Genomic DNA, 18,515 nt, shown 5'->3' on the forward strand with positions numbered 1-18,515 from the left:
CTCTGGCAAGCAGACCCCTCCTATCCACATGGGAATGTTGAAGATCAGCATCATGAAGCTTAGGATATGCACGTACAAGTCTGGCGACAGGCAACATCACATCAATAAGGTGCCAATGAGGTAGCAACTGTTCCCCTCATTGCCCAGCTAGTATTCAAGAGTCTTTCTTACCCTACTAGGCTGCCACTATGCCAAGTAATAATAACCAGACCTTCTGGTCCCAGGAACTTCAGATTCCACATCTTAGCCTAGATTCAAGAAGGCATCTTAGACATCTAGAGAGGCAACAGGCATCTACTGAGCTTTTGAAAACACAGATTTGGCATTCTGCGTGGTTTTGAATGTCTCAGCACTATATGACTTCCACATACCTGAATACCTTGGAGAATCTGTCCCTCCGACCAACCATTAATTACAGATCTGGAGCGTGTGGGCTGGGGAGGGTGAGAGCATGAAATACGAGAAGCACATCCTGGGCTTTCTGTAATAGGCACCTTGCATCCCTCTGACACTGCATGAAAGGCTGGTTCAAAGCTGGTGAAACAGCATTGAACTCTGCAGTACTGACCAAGCAATCCCAGCTGAAGGGGATTTTTGCTAACCTTATCTTGGCAATGCAGATAACCACTTGGCCACTGGCAGCCACCTGACAAGTTTCCCAATGAACGTGGGGTCTAATGAAGGAGAAATCCAGGTTGACTGGTGTATGCAATAACATTTACATTGCAGTGTGGAATTCCCCTGTGACACTGGGTTTATTATTCTCTGGAAGACACAGCTGCCTTGAATTGTTGCTTTTTGAACAGGACAAGGCAATAAACTACCAAGCATCACTTCAGGCCTGCATGCAGAACAAAACCCAGCATGAGAGCCAAGTGGCCAAATCCCAAAATTCCTGACAATTCATACAGGGAACTGAAGTGCCAGGTGCTGCAGAGCACCAAGGTGGGGGGTCATGCTGGCAGCAGCAAAAAACAGCACCATGAGCTTGTAACTGGGATACACTGGCCTAAAGAGAGCATCCATCAGAGAGAAACACTCGGGGTGTCCAGTGTCCACTCAGTGAGCAGCTCACACCACTTTACTGGCTTTCTGGATGCCAAGGAGTGTGCCCAGAGCTGAGCCTGGTTGAGGCATCCAGAGCTGAAAGCACCACAGTGGGAACTGGGGATCCTGAAAAGTTGGCTGTGGCGTCTCTCTTCCCTATACATTCAATTAGCTGTCTCATTAATTAAACGTCTTCCCACACTACAGCATCCCCTGAGCCTCCTGTCTGGTCGGGAGCTTCCCAGGAGGAGAATTCAAATGCTTCCTCCTCTAGAAACCTCAGAAAGAAACTCATGGAGAGAATTAAAAATCCACCTCTTGCAAAGCATGGAAGGGTGAAATACTGACCCCAGCTATGGGATCTGGGACACCCTCCTGGTTTTGCTGAGGTTCAAGCATACTCAGGGATTGACAAGAGGTCAGACCACCCAGAGGAAGGACAAACACAACAACAGCTTCACAGCTTCTTGATCTCCTGAGTTTCTTCCTCTCCAAGGCAAATGTCTTCCAAGCACAGAGGAGATACCACACACTTGGGTCTCACTAACATTGGTGTCATACCCCTCAAGATTCCCAGAGAGGGAACAGACTTCTTCCTTCTCTCTAGTCACCCAAAACATTTCTGCCCCATTGTGACACCAATGTAATACAGGAAATTCTGGATGGGAGCAGGTGGTGCTCAAGTGCAGATTCTTCTCCTCCAAGCTTCATCCACAGGTCAGACACAAACTGGAGCTCAGAGCCCTTCATCCTGCTCACCAGCACAGCCTGGTCAGTGCATTAGCGTGGGTCAAAACAACCCTTCCTCTTCAGAGAATCCAACTATGGGTTGGGAGCAGCCTTCCCACCCATCCTTGGACACTGTGCCTGAGGACCAGGCCAGGTTAATGGACTCAGCAAGGGAGGCCACTGCATTTTACAAGAGCAGGGGGGAAAGATGAAGAGGGCTGGTGAGCGGTGAAAGCATAGCAAAGATGGCAGGGAGCGTGAGTCAGAGGGCAGCCAGAGAAGCCAGGGAGGGGATGGGGACAAGCTGGCCTCTAGCAGATGGTGGGTTTGACCAGGAAAGAGTGAGAGGGCTAATCATGGGTGTCTAACATCATTCCTTGGATGTGGGAGGCCTTTCAGATAAGAGGGCAGTCACCCATCCAGCGCTGATCTCTGCTGGTGGTGACCCCAAGAACTGACTGAGACACCCAATGGTGGTCCCAGAAGCAGGGGCAGCCCCTTAACCAGGTGGTCACAGCCTGTTTTGGGCATACTCTCTCTATCTAGCAGCAGTTCAAGCTCAGACAGCAAAACTAGCCAGGAAAGAGGGACAGTGTTTTGGGCCCTGCATCCTGTGCCCGGTCTGAGAACTGCCACAGACTCCTGAAATCACCTTGGGTAAGACACTCAGCTTCCCTATTCCTATCTACAAAGCACCAGCATTTTGTCTGGTCAGAAATGGAGCAGAAGACGCTCTGATCTGCGGATACAGGAACCGTGAGCACACCCTTGATGTGTCAGTGAGACGTTACTCTCAGTTGGTCATTTGCACTGCTTTCCAGAGAAAAACACCTTTCCCCAGCAGAAACCTCAGTTCAGGTTTTATGAACCAGCTCCTGAGGATTTCTGCCTAAAAACCCCAGGAGCTGAGGATGTCTGCAGTTCAGAGCTTCATCTCACAGCAATGGAAACTTGCATGAAAGAAACCAGAGTCATCACAGACATACATCATTTAAAAATTAAAAACCCACTGTCCAGCAGGGCAAGGATAGTGGTTTCCAACTAAATAACATCACTTGGCATGAGAAGCACAACGGCCACACTGAAACAGATGACCAAAACCTGCCTGAAACATGTGGCAGGGCTGTGTCCTGCTTAGCATCCTCTGTGAAATACCAAATACCTCCTTGGCATGTGAAATTGCAGAGTGCATTTCCAGGGTCAGCCCCCTTCCCCCCCCCCCCCTCACAAAATACCAATCACACACTTCATAAAGAGAATATATTTAGAGTGCAGTAAAGTTCCGAGTGGAAATCGTATTTGGTAAAGGTAGAAGTGCCTCAAGGACACCCAGCCCTGCAATAACCATGAAGTTATTATACTGCACTATGAATCTTTAGACACTAAAACACCAAAAATGTTAACCTTTGCATTATCTGTCTCAGGTTTACAGCAAGCAGGAAACACAATAAAACAACGACTGCCAGGAGCCAGGCTGACTGGGTTGATAGTTAGGATGGTGTCTCCAGAAGACAGTGATAACCCATATTTCTACATTGCTCACTCACAAGTCTGCTGACCTGGTATAAAAACATTAATTACAACTGCTATAAAACAAGTCTCCTCGTGCCTGCTCTCCCTCTCCCACTGGGTTTAAGATCAGACATAACTCAGGTTCACTGGTTTAAAGGGGCAGAAAGCCTCCCCAGGAAGAACTTGGGTGGGTGAATGGTGATTTTCCATTCCCACCTGTCCTCTGCGGGGATGGCAACCAAGGGACTCCCACCCACTTGGGCTGTCTCTTTGGAGAGCAGGAACCAGCAACGAGTTCATAGCCAGGCACAGAAGTTATGAAACTCCCTGGGTTTCCTCTTTCTTTTCATCTGGTGAACGCAGACCTCCCAGCGGTTCCCCGGGGGCTCCCACAGTCACTGGCACCGCTCCACTGAGGAGACCTAAAACCAGACAGGAAAAGGGCACTGCCTTCCCCAAACACCCTCACCCAGCGACAGCTCAGGAAGCCCAGCAAGAGATCTGGAACCCCCACCCTCTGCCAGCGAGGTCCCACTTCTCTCTGATGCCTCAGACGAAGCGCTCTGCAGGTCTGGCGGGTGGTGACAGGCGAAGGAAAGGAAAAGGAACCTCAGGGGGTTGAAAAAACAGCCTTGGGGTTGCCTTCAGGGTGGAGCCCTGCCTCTGCCCAGGGAAGAGGCAGACACAGGCGGCTGTGGAAGCGCCGGGGGTCCGGCCAGCTCTGCCCCTTACCCAGCCTGATGCCGTTCAACGCGGCCACTCTCCGGCTCTGCTCCCGCAGGATGCTCTCCTGGGACAGGGTGCGCTTGGGCTGCCGTCGGATGCACTGCATGATCCAGCCTGGGGCTCGGGGACAGCTGTCGAGGGTCGGGAAAAACGGGGGGCCAGGCCACCCCTGCGGGGATCCCTGCTCATCCAGGAGCCTTCCGGCGAGCGCGGTGACCAGCGGGGCTCCAGGGAGGGAGCGGAGGCAAGAGGCAGGCAGGGGAGGGCAGAGTCCAGCCGGGGGTGGGACGGTGGGAAGTCTCTCCTCCTGCTTGGCTCACCCAGGCGCACACACGGGACAAACCCAACTTCACGGAGGCATCTGCTTGGCCGCTGCCCGGGTAGAAGGAAGAAGCTTTCCTACAGCCACACGCCAGTGGGTTTTTATGCATCACTTCCAGGGGCTGGGAGAAGCCCCAAGCGATGTTTGTGGCTCCTAATCAGTGCCGGGGGCTTGTGGCGCTGAGCCTGCCCACCACCGCCTGGATCACAGGGAGCTTAACTCCACCCTTTCTCCTCCGTGCAGAACTGCTCTCCCTGCTGCTCCCACTGACACGCAGCGAAGAGGAAGCTAAAGGCACCTTTCAGCCAGGGCAGGATTGCCCAAAAGCTGCTCGGAAACTGTGTTCTGATGCTCTTCTTTTTTTTCCACCTAGAGAAGAGCTTTTTCCTAAGACTCTGGAGAGTGTCTTCTCTGCCACCTATTTCCTGTATGACTTGGGTGAGTCAGCCTGCATTTCTGCATAGCTCTGGGTTTATTCTTGTAAAGCAAACTTTTCCTGCAGCCTGGTGCAGGGGTAAGTCCCCATTAGTGGCTTGACAAGTCAAATTACACTGAATCAGAGAGTAATTCAGGTTGGAATGGACCTCTGGAGCTCTCTAGTTCAACCACCCCACTCGAAGTGGGGTCACCTTGAAAGGTAGATCAGGTTGCTCACAGCCTCGTCCAGGTGAGTTTTGGCTATCCCTGAGGACAGACCCTGCAGCCAATCCAGATCTCTGTTCAAGAGCTTAGATGTTCTTAGTGAAAAATTCCTAGGTTGGACTCGGTGATCTGAAGGTCTTTTCCAGCCAAGGTAATTCTGTGATTCTGTGAATTTCTTCATTACAACCAGTATAAATTGCCTTTTGCTGAAACTCATGACCATTGCCCATTGTCCTAGCAATGGGAGACTAAAATCCTTCTCCTCCCCAGCCTTGACTCTTTCTGCAGTGAAATACAGCAGCTAAACTTGTTAAGCTGTTCCACCCTAGGTGAGTATTCAGACTTCTGTTACACACTAGGCTTTTTGTCATTTCCTTTGCTGGCTTCTGCCCTGCAGAAGCAGCTGATGCCTGAGCAACCTGGTGGCCAGCCACACGCCACCATGTCTGCTGGAGACCTAACCCAAGGATCTCCATCACCAGCCCCCTCACTGTACACACGTTTTAGAAACGTTCTCTATTTCTGGTGAAACAGCCATCTTCCCCTTATTTCTCCACATTTGGAAGGAAGCCCTACCAACACTCAGATAAGCACAGAGGACTGGGTAATTTGACCAGCCCAAGGACAGATTCAGAGTCATTAATTGCTGCCATATGCTGCGTGTAAGAAACACTCTGGGGACAAGGCAGAGCCATTGAATGGCCATGAACAGCTGTACAACTAGTAACACCTTATTTACAGAAAGCAACTACTAATCACAATCAGCAAAGGAGAATAAAGGTGTTTTCTGGATGGGACATGGCTGAACACGTTAGGCACTCAGGTGCCTGAGGAAATACCTCCAGCCTTTTCTGAGCCCCCTGCACATACAGGGGCTGGATGTCAGAGCTGTCATCTCCTGTGGGAGCTGGAAGCTTTGCTTTTGCCCTGGCTGGGAGGTGGGCACCATGATGTAATGGCTAGATGGTATTTATTAGCTAAGAGTCTCCCAGCACTTCCCATATTTCACATTGTACTGGACAGGACTGATCTAATTAAACGAGTGGGGAGGAGAGTGGTCTCCTGTACTTGCCTTAACAAAACAATTTGCTTCTGCTCACCAGCTGTCCTTTCCAGCAGCAGCCAGAGTCCCATAGGGATTGATTTAGAACACACAGTCCCTCTGCCTCATTTCTCATCAATTCCTAATAAGTAGTGCCAGTGACAGCACTGCTTGATGCTTTCCAGGCCCTCAGAGAACATTTTATTGCACTTATCCCTAAAGTTTGCACACACACACAAAGCACAGGAGTGGCATTCGCCGAGTTTAGATACTTCTCCTCCAGAACAGTAGTGTGTGAGTTTTGCTGTTGTGAGGGCTTCAGAGATGTAAGGCAGTTAAAATCAGTTTGGTTTTAAAGTGAAGATCGTCAGGGCAGAAATGGAAACAACAGATCTGGAGGTACTGTGGTCTTGAGATCACAGAATAACAGAATCACAGAATCACCAAGGCTGGAAAAGACCTTTAAGACCATCAAGTCCAGCCTATGACCAACACCACCACATCAGCCAGACCATGGCACTAAGTGCCACATCCAGCCTTTCCTTGAACACATCCTGGGACGGTGCCTCCACCACTTCCCTGGGCAGTCCATTCCAAAATGGTCATGTAAAGACAATGTCACATCTCATAGACGAAGCCTGGTGGATGAGTGTGACACTGTGGCATTGTTTATTGATGCTACATGATGCTGGGTCACACTCCAGTGCTGGAGGAAGTGATTCCTGCAAATGGCTTGTGGGCAAATTCCCCAACTCTTATTCACTGCAGGTAACCCCTGACTGGGTCTGAAGCCTGCACTCAAACATGCAATTTTAGCCACATGACCAATCCCTCTGAAATAAATGTCACAAGTCACATGAGTTATTTGTGTCCCTGTGCCCAGGATGGGGGCTGTGCTAATCATCCTATTGATTCCAGCTGGATTCCTCAGGGAGCAAATGGAAATCAATGTGAATGAGGATGTCTGAATATGGTCCCAACATTAGCAAAGCACTTTATTGTCCAGGAAACAGGCACTTGAGATAGAAAGTCTGTAGAGTCTGGAAGGAAATGGGCTTATGTGAGAAAATTATTAATGAATAGGCTGCTTTTCAGACAATTTTTCAAAATTATTAATCTCCATCACATCCTTAAATAAAGGAGTTAAGGAAGCACTATTAACACTTCACAGAGGAAGAAGCAGGTTGGTTTTGAGCTCTTTAGGGCTGGATTTTTTCTCCTCCCCCCAATACATTTGGGCAATACCAAAAGTGGTGCAGCCTTAATACTGATCATAGTCTCTTTACCCCACACTGACACCAATGACATGACAGAAGTCAGCTGCTGATTTGCCCAGACTTGTGATAATTTAGGACTGGAATGAAAATACCTGTGCTGGTGATGACCTCACCACTTCACCATTTCATCATGCACATGATGTAAATTGCTCTATTATGACCAGTAATGACTATGGCAGTCACATAGCACACAACAAATGTCATTTTAAGAGGAGATTTTACCACTAAAGAGGCCAAAGGTTGTGCTTTGCTCTGTATTTGTTACCAAGAATTAAAAATTATGTCTGTCTTACATGATGCCATTGTTTGTTTGAAGAAACACTGTAATTTCACCTTCTCTCCCAGGCTCCCTCACAGTGAAATTCAACAGAATTATTTTAGTAAGAGTAACAGCACAATCAAAGCATCACTGCCGTGTCTGTCCCTAAGTATTCCTAGTCCTCAGCAAGCATGAGACAATTCCCCCTCCCTGGAAGTGTTCCAGGTCAGGCTGGATGGAGCTTGGAGCAACTTGGTCTAGTGGGAGGTGTCCCTGCCCATGGCAGGGCAGTGGAACTAGATGATCTTTATGGTCCATTCCAAGCCAAACCAGTCTGTGATTCTATGAGAGTTCATAAAAGCTGTAGTTCAGCTGCTCTGTCATAACACAACAACCTTCCAGCACTTGTTAGGGTGAAGTTTCTGATGGTACATACAGTTTGAGGATTACTTTTGCACACCTAGTGTGAGGAGTATTGTCAGTGCAGCAGCTCCTTGGAAAGGAGCACAACCAGCTGTAGCACTGAGCAGCAGCTCCTGTTCAGAATAGCAGAAAACCTGTCAAGTGACAGGGATTTTAGTTGGTTTCAACAATGCTTTTGCAAATCACTGATGTTACCTGTGAAGTGCCTCTGCAGAGGCCCCTTTGGGCATCTGCCAGCACCCCATGGTTATGTCTAACATGGCTTTTACATCAGCTCTTTAGCAGTGCTGTGCCTGGGATCAGTGTGGTCCCAGCAACAGCGAGTTGTCTCCGAGCTCAGACCCTGCCATGACAACAGGACAGCAAAGCTCCTTCCACATCTGCAGGGTCCCACTTGCCCAGCCTTTCCTTCTGGAGTCCATTCTTCTCATCATTCATGCTCTCTCACATCCCACCCATAGAAACCTCACTCTTTCCTCCATCCTTGGAACCTCCAGGACACCCCTCATTGCTCTCAGCTTTATTCCCCCCAGTCACACCTCACACCTTGCGAGGACCTGGCCTTGCTGTTGGCACAGCAGCCAGTTTCTTCCCACCAGCAAAAAAATGCCAATGGCTCCTTTACACCAGCGCTCCCCTTCTGACTCCCCCCGGGGCAGTGAGGACCAGGGAGTGGGAGCTGAGACCAGAAGCCTCGGTGCATCTCTGGCCAAAGATGCTGCTGCTTGCTGACAGGGGATGCACCTCCGCTGCATATGTGGTATGTACCAAGTTCCACCTTGTGGTGACACTGAGAATGGGCTTCTCCACAAAGCCTGCTGCAGCATCGTCCTTCTCTTCCTTACACTGGCTTTTCTTGCCCACTCTGCTTCCCTTCCAGGGTGCCTGAGAGGTCCAGCTGAGCCGGGGCGGGGTGACCTTATAGGTTCACACAGGAGTTCTTCCCAAGTATCATGTTGTGACAGTCCTTCAAATCCCTGCCCACAGCCTTCCTGCACTGGCATGCTGGCAAGAAGCTGTATGACGGGCAGGTTTCTAGCACACTGAGATCAGAGCTTGTCACCCTGCTCCATGTTTCTCAGCCCCACTTTCTCTCTGTATCTTTTGGCTGTCTTGTCTGCAAGGAGGAGAATGGTCCCTTTTGCAGCTCTGCTCTGATCAGTCCACACAGCCCAGCAGTCTTTCCCCTGGCTACATCCAGCCTGCCCAGTGGGCATCACCCAGACCATGCTATGGATCAAAACCATGCTGGGGAACGTGCTGGCACCTAAAATGATGCAGAGCCCTGGCCCTCCTTTGCACAGACAAAGCCAGGGCTGCCCGCTCAGACATTTCACAGACACATCAAATTGTGACCTTTAATTTGTGAAAATCTGCATAAACCTTTCTGCCAGTCTGGATCAACCAAAGGGAGCTTGGATCCACGCATGGAACTGGCTGTGACCCATCAAATCTACTGCCCCACGCTCTGAGTTAAATGCAGGTAAAACATGTAACTAAAGCTCATTGCACTCAGGGACTCAAAACCAGACCAAAGGTTTGGTTTGGTCCTTTCACTGGCCCCTCCATCAAAAGTGCACAAAGAGATCTGGCTGCAGAGTGAGAGGCATGAAGACAAACACTGGCTTGCAGTAAATTACAGCTTTTCCAGGAGCTGGGATGAAAAGAATGGGATGAAAGTAATTGGAAAAAAAGGATATTAACTTGATGGATAGGACCAGCACCAACAGCCAGGAGCATGCATGCAGCATAGCTGCCTAGGTCCTATTTCTGGGCACATGCTGAAGAAGATGTCCTCTTCATGAAACCAAACCAATTTGTAGGCAGGTCCCAGCTTTATTTTTTTAAGGCCACGTAGCAGCTTGTTTTGACATTTTGTTCAGGAGCTGAAATTTCTTCCACAGGCAAAATGCAGGTCACTCTCACCTTTCTGTAGCAGGGCAAAATCTGTGCAATAATTAAATTGCACAATTAAATTATGCAAAACTAGGGGAAAGATCCTTTTTTTTTTTTTTTTTTCCCCTGAGTGATTTATCTGCAATTTCAGCACTCTGTAACTTTAGCCAAAAACAGCCAAGGAGACTTGTTGTGTGGTGTCTCAACATAGGGCTTCAAATGGTACCCATGTGAGGGGCAGCTCAAGTGAGACAATTTGCTCACACACATTGTCTAAACTGGCTCATTTATGGTGTGGAATTATCTTGGTTTAGAAGAAACTGTGGCAAAATCTCCTCTATCTGCGTAAGGAAGAAGAGAAACCTCCATGTTTGACCAAGGTCTCCATCTTTGCATTCTGGTGGGCTTGACTGAAGGACTGAGACCCTCCACCCATGGTAAAGGACCTAGGAGACACAGGGGCTGGGGTTTATTCTCACAGTACGTAGCTATCTACAGTGCCCTGAACAAGGGGTCAGGAGAAGACAGGGTACAATTCACCTGTTTAAGAGCCTGACATTTCTTGCAGATACCTACATATCTGCAGATATCTAGCCTTCTATAAGGAAGTAACTAGGAAGATAGAGCATGGTCAGGTGGTAGATGTGGCTTATCTTGATTTCAGTAAAGCATTTGACACTGTCTCCCATAGCATCCTTGTAGATAAACTGAGGAAGTGTGGTCTTGATGATCAGGTAGTGAGGTGGATTGTGAACTGGTTGAAAGGAAGAAGTCAGAGAGTTGTGGTCAATGGGACAGAATCTAGTTGGAGGCCTGTGACTAGTGGAGTCCCTCAGGGGTTGGTACTGGGACTGGCACTGTTCAATATTTTAATCAACGACCTGGATGAGGGAACAGAGTGTGCCCTCAGCAAGTTTGCTGATGACACTAAACTGGGAGGAGTGGCTGACACACCAGAAGGCTGTGCTGCCATTCAGAGAGACCTGGACAGGCTGGAGAGTTGGGCAGGGAGAAACTTGATGAAATTCAACAAGGGCAAGTGTAGAGTCTTGCATCTGGGGAAGAAAAATGTCATGCACCAGTACAGGTTGGGGGCTGACCTGCTGGAGAGCAGTGTAGGAGAAAGGGACCTGGGGGTCCTGGTGGACAGGAGGATGACCATGAGCCAGCAATGTGCCCTGGTAACCAAGAAGGCCAATGGCATCCTGGGGTGCATTAGAAAGGGGGTGGTTAGTAGGTCAAGAGAGGTTCTCCTCCCCCTTTATTCTGCCTTGGTGAGGCCGCATCTGGAGTATTGTGTCCAGTTCTGGGCCTCTCAGTTCCAGAAGGACAGGGAACTGCTTGAAAGAGTCCAGGGCAGAGCCACAAAGGTGATGAAGGGTGTGGAACATCTCCTTTGTGAGGAAAGGCTGAGGGAGCTGGGTCTCTTGAGCCTGGAGAAGAGGAGACTGAGGGGTGACCTCATCAATGTTTACAAATACATTAAGGGGGAGTGTCAGGAGGATGGAGCCAGGCTTTGTTCAGTGATGTCCAGTGACAGGACAAGGGGCAATGGGTGCAAACTGGAGCACAGGAGGTTCCACGTAAACATCAGAAGAAACTTATTTCCTGCGAGAGTGACAGAGCACTGGGACAGGCTGCCCAGAGAGGCTGTGGAGTCTCCTTTGCTGAAGACATTCCAAACCCACCTGGACACGTTCCTGTGTGATGTGCTCTGGGTGATCCTGCCTGGCAGGGGGGTTGGACTGGATGATCTTTTGAGGTCCCTTCCAACCCCTAGGATTCTGTGATTCTGTGATTTAGCCAGCTGAATCCCACCCTGGATGATCAAATCACCAAGCATTAGTCTGCAGCTTTCCTTCACAAATAGCTGTTTATGTATTTTGATCTCCCTGTACAGGAAACTATACTTTACTCCCAAATCATCAACACCTTTGGCTCCCAGAGCTGCCTATCCAGTCAACTGAGTTTCTGGATCTTGCACAAAGCCCACACACCTCTTGCTTTTCCCTGTAGCTGGCTCTATCCCTTCATCTCTGCTACCTGCAGCAGTTTTCCAAGCAACTGCATTTCCTTTTTCCTCCTTTTTCATTTCCTCATTGAAATTTATTGCTTCCCAAACATCTTCTTGCTCCAACTTTTGGGCCTCATGCTGGGGCCTTGTACACTGACAACACTCTTAAAAACAAGTGTGGGCTTTAAAGACATTCAGAGATATTGCTCAGATTGGAAATTCAGCAGCTTTTGTGTCAAAATGCAAAGAAGACTCACAATGAATTTTACTTGTCCTGGCTGAAAAAGGGACAAGTCGATTGTGTCATGTACTAAGAAGTGTCAGTATTGTGATTACTCCTGCACTACCAGAAACAATATGGCTCAGAAACCTGCCACGTTAACACATCAGGCACAACCTGCATCAAGTGGGGTGTGCTGAGAGCATTTTGTTTGTTGGGAAGGAGATCAAAGTCACTGGCTGCTTCAGAGCAGATCCCTGCTCATCCCGAGTAGCCTTATCTCCCACCCATGGAGGTTGAAGCCCAGAAGGTGCCTCCTCATTTTTCCCAGCTAAGAAGGGCAGGTGGAGATGATTCATTTGGAAATTTAAATCTAGAAGGTGCTCTTCAGGACTAGGTGACAGAACAAACAAGGAAATGGCCTGGTTTGTAGGATTTCACTAACCCTTCCCTGCTGAGTCTCAGCCCGGGCTGTGGCCGAGGGCATTCCTGTAACAGGATGGGGGCATTCCCTGCACAATGTACACAGTGTCTTGGATGAAAAAGTCAGTGTATAAGAATAAGGCATAGTACAAATTAGCTATTCTATCATCTGTGCAAGCACAAGGGCTCCCAGTCCAGAAACAAACCAACTTCATGAGGCAAGAAAAAGATTCTTAATAGCCCAAATTGTCCAGCAGATTCATTGCTTATGAAATATAGATGACCCTGAATAAAATAAGCAACAAGAAGCTCATCCAGCTGAATTAAGCACATTGAAAATAAAAGGCACAGACCACTAAATCACAGGTGCTACTCAAGCTCTGTGGACAAGGGAGCATGCTCAGTTTTCTTGCCAGGACTCAGGTCTCCCAAAATCAGCGTAAACAAAACTGTACAGACTTTTCAAAAATTCTACAGCAACACCAGCTTCTGCTATCAGGTGGTATCTCAGGTGTCAGATATTTTACTGAGACTGAACCACATGCCTGTGGTTAATTCTGAAATGGTAAATACCACTGGTGGTGTATCTATGTTTGGAAAGAAAAAAAAAAAAACAACACAAAACAAAACAAAAACCCCACAAAACTGAAAGAAAGAAACTGAGTTTCAACTTAAATCCACAGAGAGAACATATTTATCAACCACAGTATCTGAGAAATTTCTGACAAACTACATAGTAAGAGTCTGATCCTGCTAACAAAACAACGTGAACAACTTTTCTTGTCTAAGTAGTCTGGCATTCAGAGTGACTTTGGCACTTGTCTGTGTTATGTGTCAAGGAATTTCAGTAAATACTTCTTTAAAAGCTTGGCTTGTTCATCACTTGTGTATTTTTCTGCTTGAGACAAGAAAGTAGATTTAAAAAGAGCCACTGAATTCTTCTTGGTTCCCAACCCTGGAAGACTAAATAATATTCACTGAAAAATGACCCACAAGCCAGAATAAGAAATCTTTTAATAGTTCCAGATGTATTTCTTAGCTTTCTTTCCCCTGTGGGTTGTATAATGAATGAGATACCTACAAAAAGTATAACATTAACCTCTGTTTCACCTTCCTGTAAGATTTCTAGCATCTGTGAAAATCAGAGGGAAGATTTCTTGAGCCTGGGGGAATCTTTTCACATTTCTCCTGGTAATGCTAAACATTTATGGTCAATCACTTACTCCTCTATTAGTTTATGTTTTTCCATAGCTCATCTATAGTAAGAAAGCACCAAAGCACCTATCTCATTAAATAAAAATAAGCACTGTAGACTTTTCCCAGTTCTGTGGGATCCCATTTCAATCTGTAGCTATCACAGCCTGAGTTATTTCTGCTCATCAGAGTTAGTAAAATACAATGAAGAGGTAACAAAGTGATATATTAAAGTCAGAGGAGGGAACAAGGGATACTTCATTGCCCTGTCTGACAAGCCTCCCAATCTTGATACCAATTGAATCTTCTTAAATCTCACTTGCTGGAAGGGCAGAGAGGATTTCTTCATTTTTAGAAACGTTACTGACTTAGTACTTAACTTTTATAGAGACTTGTGGGCAGACCCTGAGCTGAGGTGATTTATCTTGGCTCTGCTGTCTTCACCAGAGCCCAGAGTTTACCCAGTTGAGCATCTCTCCCACTCTCAGTTTCAGCTTAAAGGGGAGGAGATTTGGATCAACTTTTCTGGACTTGCAGACACTTAACCCTTCCTACCAACACAGCTAACCCTACGAACAGAGAAAAAATCTGTCATCTCATCCTCACACCGATTAAATGCTGCTTTACTTCCAAATAAGAGAATGGGGAAGCAAAAAAGGGGCAAGAGAGGGGGAGGGACAATGAAGTTCTTGGACAAGACAAGAGAGCTGAAACGAAAGAACACTTCTACGGACTTACTGCTGCAAGCGAGGAAAGTGCCATTCGATTCCATCGCCGCAAAACAAGCCGATGTGCAGCAGCGGGAGCTCCGGGAAGCAGCTGTGCCCAGATGTTAGCGCCGGCCCGGGGTGGAAGCCAGACCCAGCAGGCTCTCCCCGCTCCTCTCTGCTCCAGGAATCCCCAAAGGCAGCTCCCTCCGGAGAGGCCTGCTTCTTCTCCCTTGCCTGGAAACACGTCTCGGCTATGACTCCTCATGAATCTCCCTCCCGCAGCCTCCTGCCCCGCTCCCCGACGCGGCCGGGCTGGCCCCGGCTCCTCCCCGCTCCAATCTGGCGTCTCCACCGCTGGCCCAGCCTCCTCCTCCTCCTCCTGCTGCTGCAGCTCCACAGCCCCGACCTCTTTTCCTGTCGCTAGCACGTTTTTTTTGGTGTGTTTTTTTTTTTTTTTTCACTTCTTCTCTCCTTTCCGGCAAGGTTTCCCGCAGGGCACACGGGGCTGCTGCAAATCTGTGCTGCCCAGATCAAGGAAAGGGCCTGAAAACAGAGGCTGGGGATGGGATTCGGGGTTTAAAGGGGGTTTTAGAAGCCCTTCTTTCTTGCACGGGGGGAAATAAAATCAGGTCAGAAATTGCCAATGTAGAAGTAGATGCTGTAGCCACAAACGTTCTGCTTGAAGCAGAAGAAAAGTTCCAAGCTTTGCACTTGAGACAGGAGAGAGAAAGCAGGAAAAAAAAAAACAACCCTCTCCTGAGGCTTTTACTGAGTGGAAACGACTTCTTTCACTCTGTCCCCTCCTGTTGAAGGAGATATTTTTTGAGGTTTGAAAGAAGATGCTGGCAGGGAGGGGGAAAGAAAGGGAATCCCATGTGGGAAAACAAAGTTTCCCCCTACTTGAATGTTTGGGGGGAGTTTCGGTTATAGTGTTCCTGTTGTTTGTCTCCATTGCTGGTTATTGATGCAAACAACTGATGGAGTTGTTGGCAGGTTCAAAAGCTGCTGTAAAGCCAGCAGCTCCACGAACAGAAAGGAAAAATCCCTCTCTGATAGTGACAGGTCTGGGAGATGTGGTAAAAAATACTTCGGGACTGGGACAGTTTGTCCCTCCCGTCCAGGAACTGGGCTGTTCCTTTGAGAGCACAGATGTTGCTGTCATATTTTACAGCCCACAAATACAGGGTTGCTGCCACCACCCAAAGAAAATTACACTAATACAGCAAAACTCCTCTGTGCTAGTACACAGCTAACACAACCAAACAAGTGGAGAAAATAAAGAGCAGAGACTTCACCCCGTGACTCATCAAAAGCCCACCCTTCTACTTCAGAGCCACCAGCATGGTATGAAGGGACTCATTTCCCACTAGACACTTTCCAAAGGACCTAGGAAGGAGCATCCCTTTTGTAAACCCACAGACAAGGAGACATTGACTCAGACGGGGGCAAACTACTTGGCAGCAAGGTCAGTGGCTGGAGGCACCCAAGAGATTCCTCATACAGCCCTAAAAGCCTCAAGGCAGAGGAAATTTCCAGAGGAGACCACCAAAACCTGCCAGCCTTTCAGCTAATGGGGGAGAGGGACTGGAGGGAGTGTACCTGAGGCTGGAGGGTGAGTCAGCCAGGCTGGAAACTCCAGTGAAGCTGAGGTGATGAGGACATAATGGTGTTCACAAAGGAGGAAAAGTAGAGAAGGGCAGCTGGAAAGTGGTGACGGGAAATAATATTAGAGTAACTCCTGCCCTCTTCTCTGTATCACATCCCATTGTGTCCCCACGCTGCCTAACACAAGCTTCTCACTTAGAGATGTAACAGCCAGTATCCCTGTGTCCTCTGTGGCAAAGGGGGAGATGTAAGAGAGCTAATTTAGTCCCAGGAACAATGAGGACAATATTCTTGATAGAACTTCTTCACAGCAGTGCAGGGCACCAATGGCACCAAGACATGACCACCACTCCCTGCCTTGCTGTGAACACCACCATGATTGCACTGACTTCTGGGCAAAGCACCATCAGTGAGTTTCTCTGCCATCATCCCTTGAGATCCCTTCCTTCTTGTCAGGCTGAGTTCTTCATGATGACAGCAAGCAGGAGCAGAAACGGTGCCCGTTAGGAGGATTCACAAAACTTTGCCCACCTTTTCACTCTTGCCCATTACACTTACTCTTCCTGCTAAGGGTCAAAGTTAAATACACGCAACTTGCTCTGAGCAGGTGGGTCCATAGGGTGGCATTTCAATACCATTTTTAGGCCCTGCAGGTTTGTCATCTCTCCTTTAAAAATTAACTTTACAGTTACAGAGGTAACAACAGAACTGTAAATTCCTTTCTTTTATTGCAAGCTAGCTGAGCGAGGTGATTACAGACTCTCTGTCCATGCTGTCTCAGCTCTCATTATTCCTTGATAATCAAGTTGCCTCATCCAGGATTTTACAGCAGGCATGGATTGTTTTGCAGGAATAACACTCTTTTTCAGCCATGGGGACAAAACCTAACAGAAAAACCTGCTTTCCTGAATTCCACAAATGCGTTACAAATTACAAGGAGGACTGGATTTATTCCCTCTGGTGTTCTGTCTGCACCACCCACAAGCAGTGATTTCACCACTGAGCCCATCTTGGTGTCTCCCAGCTTTCCACACACTGCAGGTTATTACATTTAATGGCTCCTTCAGATTTAGGAAGCTGCTTTATTTCCCTGCCTTTGTTGTCATGGATTTTAAGCCTCAAATCATCCTGCCGGGCTAAAGAGGAATGTGAGGAATTCCCTGTGGAGTCTCAGCCCCAAGTCTCTCCACCTTTCCAGTGTTCCTTGGAGTCAGGATCCTGGCTGCCCATGGCTGTACCTGGCCCTAAGCTCCTCCTCAATACTTTCCCAAGAGGAAGGCAAGATTGAGATGAAAAGGTAGAATATGAATAAAAATGATAATAACATGATAAGGGCATCTAAATCAAGGAGAGGAGCATGCAGCTGTTGTAGGGCTTCTTGGCCTCAATGCACAGGGTTTGCTGTCCTCGTTTGGATGGGTAGGAGCTATAGCTTGGGAGAATAATGCATCAAAGGGAATATTTACAACTGCCAAGCAGGACAGAGAAGATGGGAAAAGACCAAATGTCTACGTCACAAAATTCTCTTGGGTGTGGAAAGAAACACAGACATGGCAATAACTCAAGAAATAAGTAACCTGTTATTTTTTGTTCCTTTCTCCTCAGTCTTTCCCCTCTAAGTGAAATTCTCCCTTGAGGCTCTGGCACCCAGGAGGGAGGGAAAGCACAGTTCCTCCACCCTGCTCCCAGCTATCCCCTTCCCCTTGGCCAGAGGAGAGGGCTCTCAGGGCTGGAGGAGGCAGCATGGCTGGAGAAGGCAGCAGGACTCCTATTTCTCAGTCAGGTTGGAGAGAGCTGCAGGGAGGATGCTTTTCTTGAGCAGAATCTCTGAGCTGGAAGAGGCCAGAGGTGCTGTGAGGTCCTCCTCAGGGAGCAGCTGCAGCTCCCAAGTTGCTCCTGGGAGGTGGGAAGAGTAAGAGAGGACCTACTGCAATACACGTATCATCCTCCCGGACTATCACTAAAGGCCTTTTCTCCGTCTTGAGCTTCAGTGACAACCCTGGTATCCCCAGATCCTGATGAAAGGAGGCACAAAGGGCTCCCAAAGCCCATTTTGCTCCACAGCCCCTTTAATTTGGCTCAGCTGCAGCCCAGACTCAGGCTCAAAGACCTACCAGTGAGGACAACAAGAACTGAGCCCCACTCAGCTCTTTGCTGTGGCTGTTTAAGACAGGCTTTGTCATTGCACCACTTCACCTTCCAGCCAAAGAGACTCAAACACCAAAGTGCACACCATCAGACAAAGGCAATTACATTTCAAATGAATAGAAAAACCCAAAGCCTGCTTTTTTCTTGCCCACACCATCATTTCCTGAGCTCATCAAGAAGCCAAGTCAGGGCGTTTCTAGGCCTGGAGACAGGCTGCAGGGTTGGCACAGCCTTCCCAAAGCAAAGCTGCCACTGCAAGAGTACAAAGTCAGCACCATGATATTTTGCCAAGGGACAAATCCTAAAGCCAGGACACACTTTTATTT

The 18,515-nt window shown here is 48.1% G+C and overlaps 1 protein-coding gene across 2 annotated transcripts in view; it reads right to left on the reverse strand.

Annotated features, from left to right (window-relative positions):
• PLCD1 (phospholipase C delta 1) overlaps positions 1-14,741 on the reverse strand; it is a 57,449-nt gene extending 42,708 nt beyond the window's left edge. The window contains exon 1 of one of the 2 annotated variants that reach the window (XM_051612256.1): positions 14,465-14,741. In XM_051612256.1, the coding sequence (XP_051468216.1) occupies positions 14,465-14,498 (34 nt within the window). In that variant the 5' untranslated portion in view covers positions 14,499-14,741. Of the gene's footprint in view, positions 1-4,020; positions 4,404-14,464 lie in introns of those variants that run through there. The other variant, XM_051612255.1, reaches the window with a different exon arrangement.
• Between the last annotated feature and the right edge of the window lie 3,774 nt (positions 14,742-18,515).

This window comes from Apus apus, chromosome 2 (genome assembly GCF_020740795.1).
Source record: "Apus apus isolate bApuApu2 chromosome 2, bApuApu2.pri.cur, whole genome shotgun sequence".
Lineage (NCBI taxonomy): Eukaryota > Metazoa > Chordata > Aves > Apodiformes > Apodidae > Apus > Apus apus.